Raw genomic sequence first — 22,569 nt, forward strand, 5'->3', positions numbered from 1 at the left:
TTCTTGTAAATATCCTGTGGTACCTACAAATCTGCACCACAGTTTAGTAAATGGATCCCTTTAAGTGATGGAAATGAGCTTTGCAAATATGGTATAAATATATATGAATTACAAAACAAGAATAAATATTTGTTGTACATATGTGCACTCTAAGATAACAATACTATATAAGAGCTTTTTCCCCCTGTTTACCTATCATGAAATAAAATTCAGCAAATGCTAGCAAAAAAAATGCAGTGCTCTAGAATTGGCATAAAGGTTTGCAGCAACCTATCCTGGCTGAAAAACAAAGCCAGTGATGCAAGACATAAATCTTTACAATAACTAGACACATTTTAGTGATGCATTACGGCATCTATAGGGTTAAAGTATGGTATGCACTTAACACAGGTATCAACACACAGTTATGTGACCGTGTATTAATGAGCCTTTAATGCATAAGCCCTTCGTTGTTGCATACACATCCCATCATACTCTAACCTTTAGCACAAGGGATTGCCTGCTAGCATGTGGTAATATTTGCTATTAATGCATGTTAATTGGAAAAACTTACTTCATTTTAGGAAAAGTAATCCATTGTTAAAAGCAGTCCAAGATACCTGCTATAACAATTAATTTAGCAGACTAAGGGGCCCTTCTACTTAAGGGCATTAAGCACTTACCCCCGAATTCTATATAGGGCACCTAGAGATCAGCACCAAAATCCAGGCATATTCTTTACCAACGTGCATAACTTAATTGACTTAACAAGCTAATCAGCATTGATAACAGCATTTAACAAGCAATAATAAGCACTAAATGGTAATAATTAGAATTTACGCACATATCTTGCTAAGTGTATTCTATAATGAACTGCACCTAAATTCTAATGCATGCAGTTCAAAAGAGGCATGACTATGGAAGGAAATGGGTGTTTCATGGGCATTCCAAAATTTATGTTTACCAACTGATTTCTATAGTGAGCTAAAAACGCTACTGTGGCTTAGTAAAAGACCTCCTAAAATTCTATGTTGTAGAACATGCTAAGTCCAAAACTTAACACTCTTTAGTAGAAGGGCACCTATGGATCTGACTAACTAAGATTTGTTTTCTTCTCATAAACTTAGAAAACAAAAATTCTAGGTAACAGAATGGCCTCATATTAATTTATACATGGCACAGAAATCATGCTAGTTTTTCAGTAGATATTATTTTTTTGTTCATACAGTTCTAAGGTGAAAGATTTTCATAATTCATTGTGGCTTAGTGCCCTGTTTACTAAGCAGTGTTATAGGCGCTTTAATGTTTTTAACACACGTTAACCATGTATGCGCATTAACCATGTACATGCCTACAATATCCCTAGAGGCGCATACATGGTGCGGGTGCTGTGTAGGCTCACTAAAAACAGTAATGCACCTTAGTAAACAGGGCCCTTAGTTTTCTGTACGTGATCATTAAGAATAGAACCTCTCTCTAAAATATAAATGACATTTTTCTGTTTTATTTTTTCTAAAACTCTGTTTACACATACATTCATATTAGAGCCTAATTTCTGTTATATATGACCAAACAGAAAGTGCAAGAAGCCTGTAAGTCTTTTACAATTCTGAGATAAAATATTTTTTGCCACTTTTCTAAGAGACAATAAATCTATTAAAAAGTGTGTTGGTATTATTTTATTCCCAAATTAAACACAACATCAAAAAGAGACACACAAAGCTTCTGCACTAAATCAAAATGAAGTCCAAGCTTCTAAAAAACCTCTTTATTCTTCAGTGAGTAATCAAACGGGTATACAGTCTTTACCCACCAAAAGCGTAAATAGTCATAACCCAACACCATATATGAAATACAAACAAAATGTCGCTATGTAAAACACCTTGCCTTAAAATGATCAAACAGAGTGCACCAAAAGTGAATTCTAAATCGACAAGCGACTAACAAACTATATCCTAGGCAGGGTGCCTAGTTTTTTAGAAGCTTGGACTTCATTTTTGTCTGATTACCTTTGAACATTTTTCTTCCACCCTTTTGCTTTTCCTTTTGTATTATTTTATTTGATTTATATAAAATAAAGGTAAAATGTGAAATGTAAACATATCTCTAAAATCACTGGATGACTTTTCCCTAAAATGAACAACTAAAAAACGGGGTAAAAATTGTACTGTATGATGACAACATTTAAGCATGTATAGGGCAGACAGAGAATGGCAGAAGTTGTTAATGGTTGGATGAAAGACATGGGATACAGGGTGGGTAGAAGGAAATGGAAAGGAGGGGAGCAGAAAGACGGAATTTTGATTTAAGAATGAAACATTCTTTAGCCATTTAACCAGGATGCTAGAGGATGTGGCAGAGAAGATCAGAAAATTGACTTGGATGATGTGTGAAACAAATAGGCAGTCAAGAATGTACAGTTGTAGCTCACACATATCCTTGGCAGAGTAAGCCAGAATAGTTGGGCAGACTAGATGGGCCAGCTGGTACTTCTTTGCCATAATTTATTATACACTAACGGGCTGATATTCAAAAGGGCCCTTTTACAAAAGGGTTGGCATGTGGCAATGGGCTTGCCGTGCACCAATCTGGAAGTACTGCCAAGCTACTGCAGGAGCCCGTCAGTAGTTCCCACCCCCAGCACACACCATTTCTGGTGCTAGAAAAATACTTTCTATTTTTTGTAGTGCCAGTGTTTACCTGGCAGTAATCACTGCCCAGTTACTGCCGGGTTAGCACGGGAGCCTGTACTGCCACCTCAGTAGGTGATGGTAAGTGGTCCCTCTCAAAATTCCATGTGGTAAGTGGTTCACTTACCAAATGGCTATTTGTTGTTGAGAAAAAAGGACAGCCTTTTACCCACTGTGTTAAAAGGTGGCCCCAGTATGCGTAAAAAACACGCGCTGATGCTAGCACAGGCCCCCTTTTACCGCAGCTTAGTAAAAGGAACCCAAAGTGATTTAACCAGTCAAAAATGGCTCCTGGCTGGTGGTTAAATCACTTGTTTGGGGCTAACCAATCATTTTCTGTGGCACTTAACTGTTCAGTATCACTGAAAATGTCCAGATGGGGGGGGGGGGGGGTAGATTCTATAAATGTTGCTGAAAAAATTAGTACTGAAAAAAAAAGAACGTTGAACGCTATTCTATAAGCCATGCCTAAAGTTAGGCACAGTTTATAGAATAGTGCTTAAGTCCTGGGGCTTCTGCAAACACCCACACCTACATTTAGACACAGAGCCCCCTCATTCTATAATTGCATGTGTAACCAAAAACCATGCCCAAACCGCCCATGACCTTCCCATTTCCGCACCCACTTTTTCGGGACACGTAAAATTTAGGCGCAGATCACTGTCAGACCTGTGAGTTCTTGTACCAAGTAGAGTGCTGCCAAGCCTGGTACTCGGACCAGGTTCTGCTTGGTGGCTGGACAACCCTGGGTTTCACCTGTGCTGACTGCCGTTCCCCAAAGGTTGAGCCCCCTAGTTGCGGGTGGCCTGCAGGGCTTACGAGATGGAGCAGGAAGCGGGGTGATGAACGTGATGGCCAGACAGGCAGCAGGCAAGAGAGTGATCCAGGTACAGGCAGAGTCAGTAGGCAGGCAGCAGGTCAAGAGAGTAATCCAGGTACAGGCAAGGTAAGGAGGCAGGCAGCAGACACAAGTATAATCCAGGTACAGACAGAGTCAGTAGGCAGGTAGCAGACATGAGAGTAATCCAGGTACAGGCAAGGTCAGGAGGCAGGCAGCAGACACAAGAGTAATCCAGGTACAGGCAAGGTCAGGAGGCAGGCAGCAGACACAAGAGTAATCAGGTAGAGAAAAAGTCAGTAGGCAGGCAGCAGACATGAGAGTAATCCAGGTACAGGCTAAGCCAGCAACAAAGAACAAAGTAGAGGAGAAGCACACTACTGAGCAAGTAACACCTACCAAAGTAGAAGCCGAAGCAAAGAATCTAGGGAGAGCTCAGCTGATAAAGTGCTGGCGTCTGACATCAGCAGGGAGAAGGGGCACAGCCATAGGACAAGAGCAGGGGAAGGAGGAACTAGAAGACCAATAGGAGAGATGCATGGGAAGCCAGGCAGAGGAAGAGCAGACCCGAGTAGGTGGAAGAAAAGCAATCAAGGAGCCTGAAGCCAGAGAAGAACTACACACACATGGCTCAGGGCTGTGCCAGTCAAGTGTGCGTGTCGATGGGACCCTGCGCAGCCCGAGGACGCCACTTGCATTGAGGTAGGGGACATGACAATCACTCACTTAAATTTATGCACCTACATCTTAATTGATTCCAATTAGTGCCAATAATAGTTTCTTAAAAAGCCATTACTGATTCTAATTGTTCAATTAAGATGCGCGCACAGTTTGGGCATGTGCCCAAGTTTAGGCGTGCATCTCAAAGTGCCCTTTATAGAATTAGGAGAGATAGTGCCTAACACAAAACTGGCTATTTGGTGGGTGTTCTGGGGCTGGAGTCAGCAATCATGTTTTTGGCATGCTGGGCCAGTTTTTACCACATCTGGGAAAAAGGGCTTTTTTAAAAAAAATGGGCAGGGAAAAGGGCTTGCGGTAAAATTGAAACCAGTGCTCGCCTATTTACAGTCTGAGTCCTTATCGCCACCCATTGATCTAGTGGTAAGGGCTCATGCGCTATACATGTGGTGCCAAGTCGGCACACACAATCTGCGGATTAACGCTGGAAACGCTGTGCACGGAAGGAAATAAAAAAATAATGTGTCCTGGCGGTATAGGTGCATGCTAAATCTGAAATTACCACCAAGGGGGCACGTTAGCCTGGTGGTAGTATCATTTTGGCACATGCTGTATGTGTGTACAGCCTACCACACTTTTGTAAAAGAGCCCTTAAGCCAGTTAAGAGTCGATATTTAGCAGTTAATCTGTCAAGGTCATCATGTAAAAGGGATCATATAAAAGTCAGTCCTATCTTTATAAAGGGCATCATAGCATTTTAAGTGCTGAATATAGCAGTTAACTAGATATGCTTTGTGGCTACGGAAACCCGGAAATTCAATGCCTGTACGTGGACATGGGCCAGCATTGAATTTCCAAGCATAACACTGACTGTTGTCAACAAAACGCTGAACTCCACTGGCTGAATATCGACCTCTACATTTTCTGCAGAGTCGCTAAGATGATTTATAATTAAGGCTTCAGATGATAGGGTTTAATCGATGAACACAGATGAAAAGAAATCCCAGAACAACAAAATAATACACAAACCCACCTGGAAAACCTCGCCTCCCACCTCTCCCCTGGTCTGTCGTGAATTCTCCACTCTGTTTTACAGCCTTTTCAGCTGCATAAAATATATATTTGATTTCACAGAAAAGGAGCCCAGCAATAGCACCCACACCACAAAAACACTGACAAATGCTTATGTTTTATACTGTCAAGTAACCCTTAATTAACTAGAAACTAAACACCTAAATTCATGAACATCTAAGAGCAGAAATCATATTACTAATATACTCTTTGTTGGCCCTTCTTATTTAGGGGAGGTTTTTTTTTTCTGACAGAAAAGAAGGTACATTCATTTTGAGATGAAATGAAAAACACAGTATAAACCTTTTTTTTTTCATTTTCTTTCATTGCAAAATGAAAGCCCCCCCCTCCAATAGTATGTGCTAGTTCCAAAACAAATCCCCAAAATGAAATGAGAAAAAAAAAACGGAACAAAACAAATCAAAGGAAACAGAAAACACAGTCATGCACACCCCTAAAGATTAGAACTTGAGAAAAATAAATCACTTTTAAACAAGATACCCTCTCTAACACCTGAGTTTAGTAAACTGGAAGCAAGTACAGATCTAAACAGCAGCAGCACAGAATTCAATAGAAGGGAGAAGCAAGAATTCAGCCCTTCGCTGCATCAAGTCTCTTTCACACTCAGAATATGCAATTCTGTCTTGGTGCCCATCAGCCTTTCCCCCTCACCTACCTAGAAATAGTGGATTAAAGCACAGCTAAACTAAGAAGGATGCTCACATATGAAAATTAAATCAATAATTAGAAGAATGGTCAGAGGTCTAGTAGTCAAAAAATTAATGTGATGAAGTGCAGAGTGATGCACATGGGGTGCAGAAATCCAAAGGAGATGTATGAGATAGGAGGCAAGAGACCAATGAGCAGAGCTCAGGAGAGGGACCTTGGGATGATAGTGACTGAGGATCTCAATGTGACTAAACAACGTGACAAGATGGTGCCCATGGCCAGAAGGATGCTAGGTTGAACAGAGAGGGGTATAACAAGAAGAAAGGAGGTGTTGCTGCCCCTGACAAGTCTTTGATGAGGTCCTACTTGGAATACTGTGTTTAGTTGTGGAGGCTGTATCTTGCTAAGCACATTAAAAGACTTGAAGGGGTTCAGAGAAAAGTGACAAAAATGGTATAGGTTTTGCACCTCAAGATATACGAGGAGAAACTTGATGACCTGAAGACGTATATCCTGGAAGAAAGGAGAGACAGGGGTGATATGATAGAAACATTCACATTTATGAAAGGTATTAATATACAAACAAACCTTTTCCAGAAATAAGAAGGACATGAATTTAGGTTGCAGGAGGGCCAACTCAGGAATAACATCTGGAAGTATTTTTAATGGAAAGGGTGGTAGATATCTGGTGGCGATGAAAATGGTAACAGAATTTTAAAAATAAATGGGAGAAGTAGAAAGGAATCCTGTATGAAAGAACGGAACCAAACAAACTTAGTGGTGATGAGATGGCAATGCCAACAATGGGAAAGCAAAGCCAGAGCCAGAAATATTTCTACGGTCTCTGCTCCAATTGTGGCTGGACAGATTTGGATGGGCTGGAGTGGAGCTTTGATGACAGCTTCAGTAGTAGAAGAACAAAGCCAGTGACATGCAGACTTCTATGGTCTAGGCCCTGAAAACAGCAAGAACAAATCAAGATCGACTATGCATATATAGTACTGAATCATAATTTTTCTATGAGTTTTATCTTGTTGGGCATACTGAACAGAGTGCACAGGTCTTTATCTACTTTCATCAGCTATGTTATAGTAAAGGAGCACTGAGGGAAGACAAGGCTGTAGTGGAGAGATTAAATGAATTATTTGCTTTCGTTTTTACCGAAGAAGATGTGGGAAAGATACCAATGCCAGGAATGGCATGCTGATGAGTCACAAAAGCTGAATAAATCTCTGTAAAACTGGAAGATGTAATGAGGGATTTTGCCAAATTGAAAAGTAGCAAATCACCTGGACCAGATGTACTGATTGAATTGAAAAATGAACTTGCAGAGCTACTGTGATATGTAATTTATCTTTAAAATAAAGCATGATACCAGAAGATTGGAGGGTGTAAGGCTAATTTTTAAAAAGGGTTCCAGAGGTGATCCAGGAAATTATAGGCCAGTGAACCTGATGTTGGTGCCAGGCAAAATGGTAGAGACTTATGAAGAACACAATTACAGAGCATATACAGAAGTACGCATTAATGAGACAAAGCCAACATGGATTTAGTCAAGGGAGAAATTGTCTCACCAATCTACTACATTCATTTGAAGGGGTGAATAAACATGTAGACAAAGGTGAGCTAGTCAATATTGTATATTTGGATTTTCAAAAGGCATTTGATAAAGTACCTCATGAATAAAGCCTGAAGAAATTAGAAAGTCATGGGATAGAAGGTAAAGTCCTATTGTAGATTAAAAACTGGTTAAAGGATAGCAAACAGAGAGTAGGGTTAAATGGACAGAACTCAAAACAGCAGGGTAGATAGTGGGGTTCCCCAGAGGTCTGTGCTGGAACTGATGCTTTTTAACATATTTATAAATGATCTAGAGATGGGAATAACTGATGAGGTAATTAAATTTGCTGGTGACACAAAGTTATTCAAAGTTATTAAATGGCAAGAGGATTGTGAAAAACTGCAAGATGACCCTATGACACTGGGAAACTGGGCATCCAAATGGCAGATGGCATTTAATGTGAGCAAGTGCAAAATGATGCATGTGGGAAAGAGGCACCCAAACTATAGCAATGTGATGCAAGGTTCCACATTAGAAGTCACTGCCCGAGAAAAGGATCTAGGTGTCATCGTTGATGTTACGTTGAAACACTTTGCTCAGTGTGCAGCGGCAGCTAAAAAAGCAAATAGGATGTTAGAAATTATTAGGAAAGGAATGGAAAAGCTTTCCTTTAATACTGTGTGTAATTCTGGTCAAAAGATAAAGTAGAATTAGAAAAGGTACAGAGAAGAATGAGAAAAATGATAAAGAGGATGGGTGAGTTTCCTATGAGGAAAGGCTAAAGTGGATAGGGCTCTTCAGCTTGGAGAAGAGATGGCTGAGGGGAGATATGATAAAGGTCTATAAAATACTGTGAATTGGAATGGGTAGACAGGAATCTCTTGTTTACTCTTTTCAATAATACTCGGACTAAGGAGAATGCAATGAAGCTTCTAAGTAGTAAATTTTAAAACAAAACTTAGAAAATATTTCTTCACTCAATGAGTAATCAAACTCTGGAATTCCTTTGCCAGATAATATGGTAAAAGCAGTTGCAGGGTATAAAAAAGGGTTTGAAAATTTCTTAAAAGTTGTAGAAATATTGGAAATTTTTAAAAATCCAGATACGCTAGATGCTCTTACCACATCTTCCTGCTACGAGTTCCACAGCTTAGCTATTCTTTGAGTGAAAAAAAATATTTCCCCCTATTTGTTTTAAAAGTATTTCCATGTAAGTTCATTGAGTGTCCCCTGGTCTTTGCACTTTTTGAAACAGTGAAAAATCGATTCACTTCTACCTATTCTACACCCACTCAAAATTTTATAGACCTCAATCATATCCCTCCTCAGCCATCTCTTTTCCAAATTGAAGAGCCCTAACCTCTTTAGCTTTTCCTCCAATGAGAGGAGTTCTCTCCCCCTTTATCATTTTGGTCACTCTTCTTTGAACCTTTTCTAATTCCTCTATGTCTTTCTTGAGATACGGTGACCAGAATTGAACGCAATACTCAAGGTGAGGTCACATCATGGAGCGATACAGAGGCATTATAATATTCTTGGTCTTATTTACCATCCCTTTGCTAATAATTTCAAGCATCCTGTTTGCTTTCTTTGGCTGCTGCCGCACAGGATCAGTGAGATTTGTCATCATCACTATGGAAACTATCGTGGAAGCTCTGCAAGGTATAATTGTAGTAAAAAAGAAAAAACAATCAAGCACATCTATCAAAATGTTTTCTGAAATGCTGATAGATGCCTTACACCTGATATTGCAGCACTATCAACAAAGCAAAATGGTCTTTTATTAAGGCGCGCTCACGTTTTTGGCGCATGCTAAAATTGTGGGCACTCTAAACATTAGAGATGCCAATGCATTCCTATGGGCGTCTTTAATGTTTAGCATGCCCACAATTTTCGCGAGCGCTAAAAACGTGAGCGCACCTTAGTAAAAGACGCCCTAAGTTTTATATATCTATATAAAATGTATTTAAAAAATGAATGGATGAAAAGTGGAGTTTGCTTTCAGTAATTAAGGTTTTCAAGAGGAAGGTTTTTTTTATGCCGATGATGAAATATTCGAGCTCTCTAAGGTAGTTAACTCTAAGCTCTTTGAGGCTTTTTCCTTCCTTTTTTATATTTATACTTCTCTATAGTTTTGATACAGAGAACATTCATTTGAGTTTGAAGAGATATTTGAGTTGGGGGTGGGATCTTGTGGCCTTCGGTCGGTATTTTTTCGTTAGTGGAGGGATATGTTTGGAGGAGTTGTGACATCAGGGGTGAGATTAGAAATGATGATGGTGTGTGCTCAGGTTTGGGGGGGGGCAGGAATGGGCAGTGCCACCAACGGTAGCTGTACTATTGAGTGCCACCATGTTACATGCCCGAACCAGTAGTACTTTGTGTAGTAAACTCAGTGCAGAAACAGGGAACCATCCCCTGCATTTAGCACACAGCAGTGGCGTTCCTAGCCTGGATGACACCCGGGGCGAATCGCCAATTCGCTCCCCCCGGGTGCAGCGTGCCCCCCTGCGAAATGACACCCCCCCCCGGGTGCATGCTGCTGGGGGGGTGCCGCGGCGCGCACCTGTCGGCTCCAAGTTCGCTAACTTCGCTCGTTCGCTGCAGCTCCCTCTGCCCCGGAACAGGAAGTAACCTGTTCCGGGGCAGAGGGAGCTGCAGCGAATGAGCGAAGTTAGCGAACTTGGAGCCGACAGGCGTGCACCGCGGCACCCCCCAGCGGTGTGCACCCGGGGCGGACCGCCCCCAACACCCCCCCCCTTGGTATGCCACTGACACACAGTCTTTACACTTACAGCACATTCATTTTTGTGGTAAATGTGGGGTAAGTGTAAAAATTACTGCACTTTAGAATATTCTAAATTGAAAATTGGTTAAAAAATATATGGAACAATGATAATGAGGATTATGCCCTGTTGCTAAGTAGCTATTTTAGGGCTGAATACCTGAAAATTCTGACAGATCTGACAAACAAATTGCTGTATAGTAAATATATACTGGTGGGGGTATTTTGCAGAACTGTATAAAAATAGCATGTGCTAATAATTCAAGAATACTGAACAAAACAAAAACTGTGTAATGCACACCCCTATTAATCATGAATTATTCATATGCAAATACAATTGGCATATTAATCACATGCAAATGAGTTCAGCAGTTTTAAATATTTTATGACAAGACATTTCTTTATTGCATAGAAAATTAAGGGGACCTTTTACTAAAGCTTAGGACATACTAACAAAATTAACACTCTAAACGCTATTCTATAAATGGCACAGAAAGTTAGGTGCTGTTTATAGAAAATGCTTAGTGCCGGGATCAGCACCTAACATTAGATGTGAGGATTTACATCAAGTAAACCCTAGTTTAAATCCTCGCATCTAAATTAGGCGCAGAACCCCCTCATTGTATAATAGCAGGCATAAATTCTAGGACCGCCCTTGATCCTCCCCTGACCCTCCCATGGCCATGCCCCCTTTTCAGAGCTGAGTGTAAAATTGATGCACAGATCCACATGGCTAAACATGGCTAAACACGTGCGTACAAATTTAAATTAAGGGCAATTAGTGCTGATTGTTAGCACCCAAGTATTGGTGCTAATTGGCTCAGTATTTGATTAAATTGCACACACAATTTTAAGCACCATGTATAGAATTTTGGGCTAAATGCTAAGAAGCCCATTTTCTACCTATGGTCTTCTTAGTATTTTGTGCATGCTAATTCCATTAGGGACCCTTTTACTAAGGTGCGTCAGATTGGAACTACTGCTCGGCTACTGCATGCCCTGGGTGGTAATTCCATTTTTGATGTGCGTCCAAAACATGCAGTAGAAAATATTTTCTATTGTCTACTGTGTGGCGCTAACCGGGTGGTAATCGGCAGTGTATGCACGCTGACGCTTACTGCCCAGTTAGCGCGTGAGACCCTACCGTCAAGTCAATGGGTGGCGGTAAGGTCTCAGGCTGAAAATGGACGTGCACTCATTTTAATTTTGTCATACGTCTATTTTCAGCAACAAAAAATGCCTTTTTTCAGGTGCGCTGAAAAATGGACCTGCGCATGTCCAAAATATGCACCTACACCAGTACAGGTCACTTTTTGGTGTACCTTAGTAAAAGGGTCCCTAAGTGTGCTCTGGACCCTTTTACTAAGCTGTTGTAGAGCTACTGCATGGATAGCGCGTGCCAAATCGACACTACCAATGGGGTAGCGCAGGCACCTGACAGTTATTCCAAAGTTGGCACGTGCTGTTTCCCATGGTAGAAAATAATTTTGTATTTTTCTACCAAGGGGGGGAGGGGGATTCCCGGTGGTAATTTGAACTGCGGCCACATTGCCGCACACTGCCTGATTACTGCATGAGTAGCACATGAACCCTTACCACCAAGTAAATAGGTTATGGTAAATAGGTTGCAGTAAATAGCTGCATGCTTCTTTTAATATTAGCACACAACATTCACTGTCCCATTTAAAAAAGGTCTTTTTACCTGCCATGGTAAAAAATAGCCCAGTGCATGCTAAGTTCACGCACCCACACTAGCGCAGACCATTTTTTACCACAGCTCCTAAGTGCCACTCTCTGAAGCACAGGTTTGTTTCTCAAGTATAATCACTGGGCTGATATTTATGCATTTTGAGAAATGCTATTTAACCATGAAAACATACATATGGTCTTTTTATTATGGTGCACTAATGGATTTATCACACATTAATGATTAGCATGCACTATATAATTTTTTTATTTTTTGTTACATTTGTACCCCGTACTTTCACACTTGTGGCAGGCTCAATGCAGCTTACATGGGGCAATAGAGGGTTAAGTGACTTGCCCAGAGTCACAAGGAGCTGCCTGTGCCTGAAGTGGGAATCGAACTCAGTTCCTCAGAGAACCAAAGTCCACCACCCTAACCACTAGGCCACTCCTAAGACACCCATATTATTCTTATGGGCGTGATATCATTTAGTAATCTGTTAGCATACCTTAACAAGCCCATAGTGATCTGATAATCTGATTTACAAAACTATTCAGCTTACTACCTATTGTTGCCAAGATGATGTGACAATGTTTGCACTAGATGAAAAACACATTTAAAACAGCAAATAATAGAAACAAAATAAATCAGGCACAGTATTAGCTGATTCATCTACTTGTCACAGTCATAAGGTTTATGTGAACATCGCTAATGTTTCTGGAATGAGGAACACAAAAGATGAACACTTTTCATTTAAAATATTGATATGGCGATGCTAAACAACATAGAGGAGCCCTTTTACTAAAACGTGCTTAAAAGTGACCTGCGCTATCCCCAGCAGGGGTATTTCCCTCGCATTGAGGCCACTTTTAGTGCGGCGGTAAAATGGCCCCATTTTTCATTTTGCCTATAAATGGTCATGCAATAATTTTCCCATTAACATGTGAGCCCTTACCGCCACCTATTTTATAGGTGGTAAGGGCTCACACACTAATCACACGCTAATCAGTTAGCATGTAGAGATGCAGTTGCACTAACCAATTAGCACAGAACAAACCTACTCTCTCCCCAGACCCACCCCAGCGCAAGAAAATAAATTCTATTTTTTAGCGTGTGGGTAGCTTTTGCTAATCCCAAAACCACCACAGGATGCCTGAGTGTGCCCGGCAGTAATGCTTTTTAACCTGCAGAAAGTATGAGTTAATGCTTACCGCAGTTTAGTAAAAGGACCTACAGAATAGTATTTACTTACAGTAAACCTCACTGCCAAAGGCTGGAGTATCATTAGAAGGTTCATGATAGAAACACACTAATACCATAAAAAGTAATAAATTTTATTGATATCATAATTACATCTCAAAATGAGTGCAGTAGGCTACATTTTGTATAACTCACCTAATAATATAATAATGCAGAGCAGGATAGCAATTAAAGCGCCAGTGCTGAGACCTGCCGGAAGAAGCAATGCCTCAGCATTACAGGACTGCATGTTCCCTTGAATGTCACAGGCACACACTCGGATAGTCAGGGTGCCGGTGCTGCTCTGAATAGGGTAATCATTGTCTGATATCACCACAGGCAGGAGGTAGGTACTTATGTCATGCCGATTAAAGCCATTTCTTCTTGTCAAAATTCTGGCAGTGTTATCTAAACAAAATAAAACACAATTTATTCTATTTGGTACAATCATTAGTTATCCAGAATTTATATGGGAGAATTTTTCAGTCTGCAGTTATAGGAATATATGGTAATGTATAAATGCATGCAAAAGCCATCATTCCTTCTTTTCTAAATAAACAGGAAGGCCATGCTGACAATGATTTCTTAGGCTCAGAGTGCCGGTTACTCATTTCTGTCAAAGCTCTGTGCCTAGACTAGAATAAATATCACTTCAGGATTCAGGTAGCTTGTCAAGCTACAATAATTATTAATTAAAATGCAGGTCACAAATTTGCAAATAGTTGTCAGCCAAAATTAATTTGCTCCCTGATTAATGCAGTTACGCTTGGTTTGTCAGTTAGAAAACAGGAAGGAATGTAATTTGGAACCCTTAGGAAAATATGAAGGCTACGGATGTTTCTTGATTTTCTAGAAAGAAAAATGCTTAACTAGAGGTTTCAATATCTTTTCTAATAGTAGCTTTGTTATGTATATCCTAAAATAGTAAGTAGTGTACATTGTAGCTCAAAAATTCAGGAGTCAGTTTTGTTGATTAAGGCATTAAATTGACTCCAGAGGGTTCATTTTATAACTGCCCACATTGATGAAAGAGTATGTGCATGATTTTCACTAAGTGAACCCTGCTAGATTTTCTTTCTTTTTTTATTATAAGTATGTATTTGAGTTATAAATTATCCAATAAACAGCCATCTGTAACAAATATCAAAATAATAATTACAGATACACATTAAGGATGCCTTTTACTAAGACACACTAACAGATTTAACGCACACAAACAATTGACGAGCGCTAAATGATGTGATGCCCATAGGAATATTATGGACGTCTTATCATATAACGTGCTAATTGTTAGTGCGCTCTAAATCTGTTAGAGCACCTTAGTAAAAGGACCCCTAAGTTATCATAACAAAAACTAGGAATAAACACATCAAAATCCTCTTGCAATTCTCCAACTAGACCAAAATAAATTGATGGGGAAAGGTAAATAGAACCATGCAAAATATACATAACAATTTTAAAACTAGTGCTACTGTACATCCTAACTGAAGGCTATCCATGTCTGAGCCAGAGGAAGCTAGGCTGCCATTTTGTTAGCCATAAATGCTATTAGCTGAGAAGGGCCAAAAGAAAATATACTCAACCCCTGAAATTTTACTAGACTTTTAGAAGGATATCTCAATATAAAAGAGGTCCTCATTTTTTGAAGACATAATTTAGGGCAGGATTTTTTCAATCTTTTTTTGTGGCTATGACCCCATGATCAAAGGCAAATAAAAGTTGCAGAATAATGATGTACCTATAGGGAGCCACTTGGGTTGTGATCCCAAACACAGGTTTTTAAATCTCATTTGGAGTCCTGACTCACAGGAAGCTCTGGTGTAGGGACCCTTTTACTAAGCTGAGCTAGTAAATTGGCTTAGTGCATCCTAATGTAGGACTTTCCCGTGAACTAAGTCCATTTCTAGCATAGACATAAATTTGGCTATTTTCATTAATGTGCGTCCACTGGAAAAAAAAATTAACATGGAAGCCTTTACTGCCTCCTATTTAGGTAGCCCTAAAGGCTTCCTTGTTAAATCAGCATTTTCCAGTTAGTGAGCACTAATGTCAGTGTATTAGCTGAATAGCGCTCTCATTTCCATTCTCTGCCCCTCACACACCGCTCCATCTCCCCCAAAATATATAAATACTACTATGTTAGCATGTGCAAGTGGCAAAACTAATGCAAAATGCTCCTGTGTTTGGCCATTTTTCTCGCATTAAGCATGCATTAATGCTCAATGTAATTTGTAAAATTACTCCATAATTAATAAAAATTACTGAGCACATGTATTTTACAATGCTGAGAGCAACTTGTCTATTAGGTATGGGCAGCCCCCCACATTTTCATTTAGTTTGTTTTTCCATGTCATTTGCAGCATTGTTTGTTTACTGCCATTTGGTTAATCTTCATTTTTGATTGGGGGGGGGGGGCAATGTCATTAAAAGTGTGCAATCTTCTGAAATAGTGTACACTCTTTTCCACTAGGGTGTGCAGTGACATGGTATGCATCATGCTATTTCAGTAAAACCCAGCACAGGAGTGTAAATCTTAAGGAACAACAGCTTCTCCATCAGATCGGATACCATCTGTGAATGATGTACACTTACAATGCCCCTCACCATAGAGGAAACCCATTTACTTGTAACACTGGTTGGTGGACACAAGGCCTGGCCAAATGATGGCCTTGTGTGCCCAGTATGCCATGGGGTCTGTTGTCATAATCTCAGGAGGGTCTGAAAGGTAATGCCTGACCATAGGAGTATACTACCATCCACCTGGCCAGTTTGAACAAACAGATGCAGAAATGTTATCAGAAGTTAGGGAGGCTAACAAACTGGGTAACACAATAATAATGGGTGATTTCAATAATCCTATTATTGACTAGGTAAATGTAACAACAGTGGCGTAGCTAGGTGAGGCCACGGGGGCCTTGGCCCCAAATTTTCATCTGGGCCCATGGTTTTGCTAGCTGGGGTCCCCAACCCCCACCAGCTGAAGACTTGTCCAGCGCCGATCTCCGGCGCCACCATTTTCCCTGCTCTGCCCTCTCTTCCTCCTGACATCCTGCACACTCCTTTCAATGAAATTGTGCATGCTCAGCATGCAGGATGTCAGGAGGAAGAGAGAGCAGGGCATGGAACACAGCGACACTGGAGACCGGCGCTGGAGAAGGCTTCAGCTGGTGGGGGTTGGGGATCCCTGTCAGCCAAGGTATTTGCTGCTGTGGGGTGCTGCAGGGCAGCAAGGGGTGCGGCAGGACAGTTGGGGGAGTGATGAGGTGGCGGGGGAGCGGCAAGGCTTTGGAGGGAGGTGGCGGCATGGCAGCAGACTAAAATGTGCCCCCCCAACTCAGGCTCTGGCCCCCCTCTCACCATGAGGTCTGGCTACGCCCCTGTGTAACATCAGGGCATGATAGGAAGGTAAAGTTCCTTGATGAAATCAAGGACTGCTTTATGGAGCAGCTAGTTCCAGAACCAACAAGAGGGGGCATTCGCCAACTCTGGTAGAGAAGCAATATTAGCAATATCCCCCCAATTCTACATATAGCATTAAAAATTGGACACACAAATTTGGGCGTTCACCCAATTTCTATGTGTAATTTAATTGAATAATGAGCCAAATAGCACTGATAATTGGTGCTAATTGGCATCATTTTAAATGTATGCATGCATATTTGCGCACCTGGATCCACATGTAAATTTTATGTGTGGCTTCAGAAAGGGGGCATGGCCATGGAGGGTCATACATACAGTTTCTGAGACTGAATACAGCACCCCATGACACTCTCCCTTCCTATTTTATTAAGTGTTTTCTACCAGCATTTATCCTCTACATCCATTCTATGGTCTCCCTATGCCTTTCTATAGGAGCAGTCCCAGATGCCTAGTGATCTGAACTCGTCCATCCCAAACTCAAGAATCCAGCTCATTGTCTTAGCGACCCCGCAAACTACTGCCCCATAGTTAATCTTCCCTTTCTAGCTAAACTCACTGAAACTATAGCTCACCAGCAAATCACAACATTCATTTGCGGTACTCAGATTTTACATTCCCACCAAACCGGTTTTCGTGAAAATCACAATGCAGAAGCCACCCTACTAGGCCTGATGACCACAATTCTTTCCCACCTTGACCAGTTTCACTCAGTCCTTCTTATTTTGTTGGACCTTACTGCGGCATTCGACTTAGTTGACCATTCCATTCTGCTTTCTTGGCTATGCGAGATAGGGCTCCATGGAACGGCATATGCCTGGATTGCCTCCTCTCTCTCTTATTGCTCCTACATAGTACAATCTTCTTCATCCAACTCAGCCCCTTTTTCTTTAGATTCTGGTGTACTGCATGAATCAGTGTTATCACCTCTACTGTTTAATATCTTCCTTACACCCTTTTTGTTCCTTGCACATTCCCTTGGCTTCAGTACATGTTTTTACGCAGATGATATTCAGCTACTTTATGATCTTGACCCCCTCAGTTCTGAACACATCTCCATTCTTAATACCAGACTTACACAGCTTACCAATTGGCTTCATGGAATAAGTTGGCACTGAACCCTAAAAAAATCGAACCTTTTCCACTTCAGTGGATGTAGAGATATTCCTTTCAGGTCACCCACTCTTCTATGCGATATTCCTATTCCACTGGCTTCCAGCGTGCGTATACTTGGATTTAATCTGGATAACAATCTTGCTTTTCATCAGCAACTCTCTCACGTTATTCGTCGTTCATTCTATATATTGAAGCTGATCCGTTCTATCCGATCCCTCCTTCTGTCATCGGCGCTTAATATCCTCATTCACTCCCTAGTCATTTCACAATTGGATTATTGCAATTCACATTACAAATCCCTTATATCCAAGGATATCTATTGATTGCAACTTATCCAGAATACGGCTATAAAGATTATCAATGGGGCCCAGAAATATGATCATGTAACTCCCCTTCTGAAATCACCTCTCTGGCTACTGCACCCTCAACGCATTTCCTACAAAATGTTAGTTTTGGTGTTCAAAGTTAAGACAACTGGAGAGCCTGCCTTCCTAGCACATATGCTATCCCCTTATACCCATCCATGCAGGCTCTCTTTGTTCACAAACTCAACAACGCCCGATTGTTCCCTCACAAATAAGATATTGTTCATGCTAAAATAAGGCACTGCATTTTTTCAGTAAAGGGCACCGAGCTCTGGAACCAACTCTCAGAACATCTATATACTCAGTCATTCCTGGACAGATTTAAAATTGATTTGAAGACCTACCTTTTTCAGCAAGCATTCCCATAGCGACCACTGCAGGTTTTGACCACTCTGAGCTTGTCCCTGCCCTCATGTGTGTCCCCCTATCCCCTGCTTTCCTATCTTGAATATTGAGTTCCCCCTGCCTTTCTCTTCTACTTGGTGTGTCTTTGTTTTTTCTAACTTTCTAATTTTTTTTGTATAGTCTGTATGCCACCTAGCTTTTGAGCCCCATTTATAGAATAGCACTAAGTGCTGTTTTTTTCAGTGTCAATCTTTTGCCATTATTTTTGGAATTTGGTCCTATATGACTACCTTGGAAGTTTTACCCAAAGGCATTTACACCTGCTTAAAATCATGGATAGCCATAGCAAAGTTCATTTTCTAGAGGACCGCCTGATGGTTTTGTGCTGACAATGACAACCACCAACCCAGAGCAGATTGACTTTTAGAGCAACCTTTTTGACTATTGACTTTAAGTATTCATGTTGGAAAAACTTCACCACTTTTATGCATATGTGGTACCACATACAGAGATATGCAACGGCTCTTCATAAAGTCATTGCATGTGCATGTATGTGCAAACTGTGACACCGCTCTTTTTGGTGTATTTTTATTATTTCTTGAGCATTGGAAAAAAAATCTACTTTTATTTTTGGCTACAGTATACACCTTATAAAAGATTCACTGATTAGGGGCCCTTTTACCAAACATCAGTAAAAGTGACCTTAGCACGCCCTTAAGTGGGTCATTCACATGTGCTAAGATCATTTTTATTGCTAGGGTAAAATGGCCAAGATTCCAATTTTTGGTATTAATGGCTATGTGCTAATTTTATAGAAAGAGGGGTTTTCTTATTCACTATACACACACAGACTGTTGCCTCGAGAAGCTCCTAGACTTCTAATGTGTCTTACAGGAGCAGGACTTCTTCATCATAGGCAAAAACCTCCTTATAAAGCGACTTTATGCTATCAAAGTAATTAATTTAGCTTAGCTTAGCTTAGGATGCCTGGTCTCTTCCTTTCTTCCCAGAGCCCAGCAGGCTCATTTTCGAAAGAGAAGGACACCCATCTTTTGACACAAATCAGAAGATGGGCGTCCTTCTCACAGGGTCACCCAAATCGGTATAATCGAAAGTCGATTTTGGGTGTTCCCAACTGCTTTCCATCGCAGGGTTGACCAAAGTTCACGGGAGCATGTCAGAGATGTAGCAAAGACGGGACTTGGGTGTGCCTAAAACATGGATGTCCTCGACCCATAATGGAAAAAAAGGGCGTCCCCGACGAGCACTTGGACAACTTTACCTGTTTTTTTTACGACCAAGGCACAAAAAGGTGCCGAACTGACCAGATGACCACCGAAGAGAATCGGGGATGACCTCCCCTTACTCCCCCCAGTGGCAACTAACCCCTTCCCACCCTAAAAAACATCTTTAAAATTTTTTTTGCCAGCCTCTATGCCAGCCTCAAATGTCATACTCAGGTCCATCACAGCAGTATGCAGGTCCCTGGAGCAGTTTTAGTGGGTACAGTGGACTTCAGGCAGGCGGACCCAGGCCCATCCCCCCTACCTGTTACACTTGTGGTGGTAAATGTGAGCCCTCCAAAACCCACCACAAATCCATTGTACCCACATCTATGTGTCCCCCTTCACCCATAAGGGCTATGGTAGTGGTGTACAGATGTGGGTAGTGGGTTTGGGGGGGATTTGGGGGGCTCAGCACATAAGGTAAGGGAGCTATGTACCTGGGAGCAATTTATGAAGTCCACTGCAGTGCCCCCTAAGGTGCCCAGTTGGTGTCCTTGCATGCCAGGGGGACCAGTGCACTACAAATACCGACTCCTCCCAAGCCCAAAGGGCTTGCATTTGGTCGTTTCTGAGATGGCCGTCCTTGGTTTCCATTATCGCTGAAAATCAGAAATGACCAAGTCTAGGGACGACCATCTCTAAGGACAAGCTAAATTTCAGGATTTGGCAGTCCCCGACTATATTATCGAAGCAAAAGATGGACGTCCATCTTGTTTCGATAATACGGGGCCCCTCCACCAGTACATTTTGCGAGGACATCCTCAGCAAAACTTGAGCATCCCTTTCGATTATGCCCCTCCAGGCGTCCTAAGCTAAGCTAAATTAATTACTTTGATAGCATAAAGTTGCTTTATAAGAAGATTTTTGCCTATGATGAAGAAGTCCTGCTCCTGTAAGACACATTAGAAGTCTAGGAGCTTCTCGAGGCTTTTCCTCCATCAACAGTCTGTGCGTGTATATTGAATAAGAGAACCTTTCTTTCTATAATTTTGCATATTGCTTCGATTGGGTATCTCACCCCTTGATAGCACCTTTTAGTTTATGTGCTAATTTTACCTTTAATGCGTGCCCATTAAAATGGATTACTGCATGAGACCTTACCGCCAGCTATTATGTCGGTGATAAGGGCTCACATGCTAAGCATGCACTAATCAGTTAACGCACAAAACCTGCCTAATCTCCAACCGTAGATGCGTCCCCTGCACTAAAAAAACAAATTTTATTTTTTAGCGTGTGACTAGCGCATACATCTGGCAAAATTACTTCAGTACGCCTCAGAGTGCCCTATGGTACACCATTCTCTGCTGCGGCAAGCATGTGCTAGTGCTTCCCGTGGCTTTGTACAAGGGCCCCGTGACTTATGCAAAGTTATCTTCTCTCTGTGTTATTTTCCTGCCCAAATCATGTCCGTAGGAATTCTTTTCTAAATACAGCTAAAAAAAAAATGTGTGTTGTGGAACACTGCCTGTACTGTTAGGTGACTCAAAGGAGAGCCATTTCAGAGATAGTATTGGATCAATCACTAATTACTTAAGTAAATGTCTTTCAGAATTATCCTCATAATGTACATAGAACATAGCCAGTTGTGAGACATCTACTGCACAAACCAGTTATGCCTTGCAAAAGAAATCTTCATACAAACAGTCTACAAATGACTATGCATCATTATTTTAAGGACCTATGTACTAGGCAATTTTCTCATAGACAAAATGAATGAAAAATCCCTTGGTATGTAGTACAACAGGTCTCCCTAGCTATGATTGACACCTGCAGAAAGGAATGGCCAGTCACAATGCCTCCATCGATTTCAGCCAATTTGCCTTGACCTACTTCCAGCTACAGCAATGCAGACAACACAATGCACGCACATTGCTGACGTGGATAATGCCAATATTAGATAAACAACTGGATCATTATGTACAGGAAGCATTATTCAAAAATAATTTAAAGTGGAACAACTGTGCTACTAGTTAGTATTGTAAGAACACTGTGCTTTATTTAATTGTCAGGGCTTTCATGATTCTGCCATAAAGAGGATATTCATTATCTTGTAACAGACTAAATTATCCAATCCAATCATGGTTGTATCACAGGCAGTTCCTACATTGTGTAATGAGTTATTGTCCAATAAGTTTCCCAAAGGACACTCTAAACAGGTGCTTGGCACTTTATGGAATTGCAAGCCCATGTTTAGGACTGATATTTTAGAGATGCTTAAAAATCAAGAGAAAATGTCCTCTTGGATAGTACTTGATATACATTGGACTGTGACTATCATTTGGACTATTTAAGTTTGAGATGCAGGAACTGGTGGACTCACTTAATATACAGTAGAAGTCCAAAACTCTAGACTGTTCGGAGATCAGGTTAGTCCTGATTTTTGGATTTTCTGGATTCTCAGGCAGTACTTATGGGCGACATAGTTTTCTCTACAGCTTTTTCTTTAACTTTTCTCCTGGCTGCTTTTTTAGGCTTGCCCAGTATCCCAGGGGGCTCAGCCATTAAAATCTGCTCTAACCAGCTTTATTTATTTTATTATTTATTTGTTACATTTGTGTCCTACATTTTCCCACCTATTTGTAGGCTCAATCTGGCTTACATAATACCGGAGAGGCATTTGCAGCCTCCGGTGTAAACAAATACAAAGTGATATTGTGGTAAGATAAAGTTCATGTGGCACAGCCACATTAGGGAATCATACAACGGAAGCATTGTGTTATGTCCATTACATACTTTAGTTTTGTTGTGTTGCAGAGATCAGGCATTTATGTTGGATTGGTAGGGTATGCCTTTTTAAACAGGTTAGTTTTTAGTTTTTTCCGGAAGTTTAGGTGGCCGTACGT

At 41.0% G+C, this 22,569-nt stretch overlaps 1 protein-coding gene across 1 annotated transcript in view; it reads right to left on the reverse strand.

The window, feature by feature from the left end:
* Positions 1–22,569, reverse strand: part of LOC115478355 (cadherin-10-like) — a 392,306-nt gene that overhangs the window by 2,914 nt on the left and 366,823 nt on the right. The window contains 1 exon segment of the mRNA XM_030215685.1: positions 13,354–13,605. Within this exon segment, the coding sequence (XP_030071545.1) occupies positions 13,354–13,605 (252 nt within the window).

The sequence above is a fragment of the Microcaecilia unicolor genome, chromosome 1 (genome assembly GCF_901765095.1).
Source record: "Microcaecilia unicolor chromosome 1, aMicUni1.1, whole genome shotgun sequence".
Classification (NCBI taxonomy): Eukaryota; Metazoa; Chordata; class Amphibia; order Gymnophiona; family Siphonopidae; genus Microcaecilia; species Microcaecilia unicolor.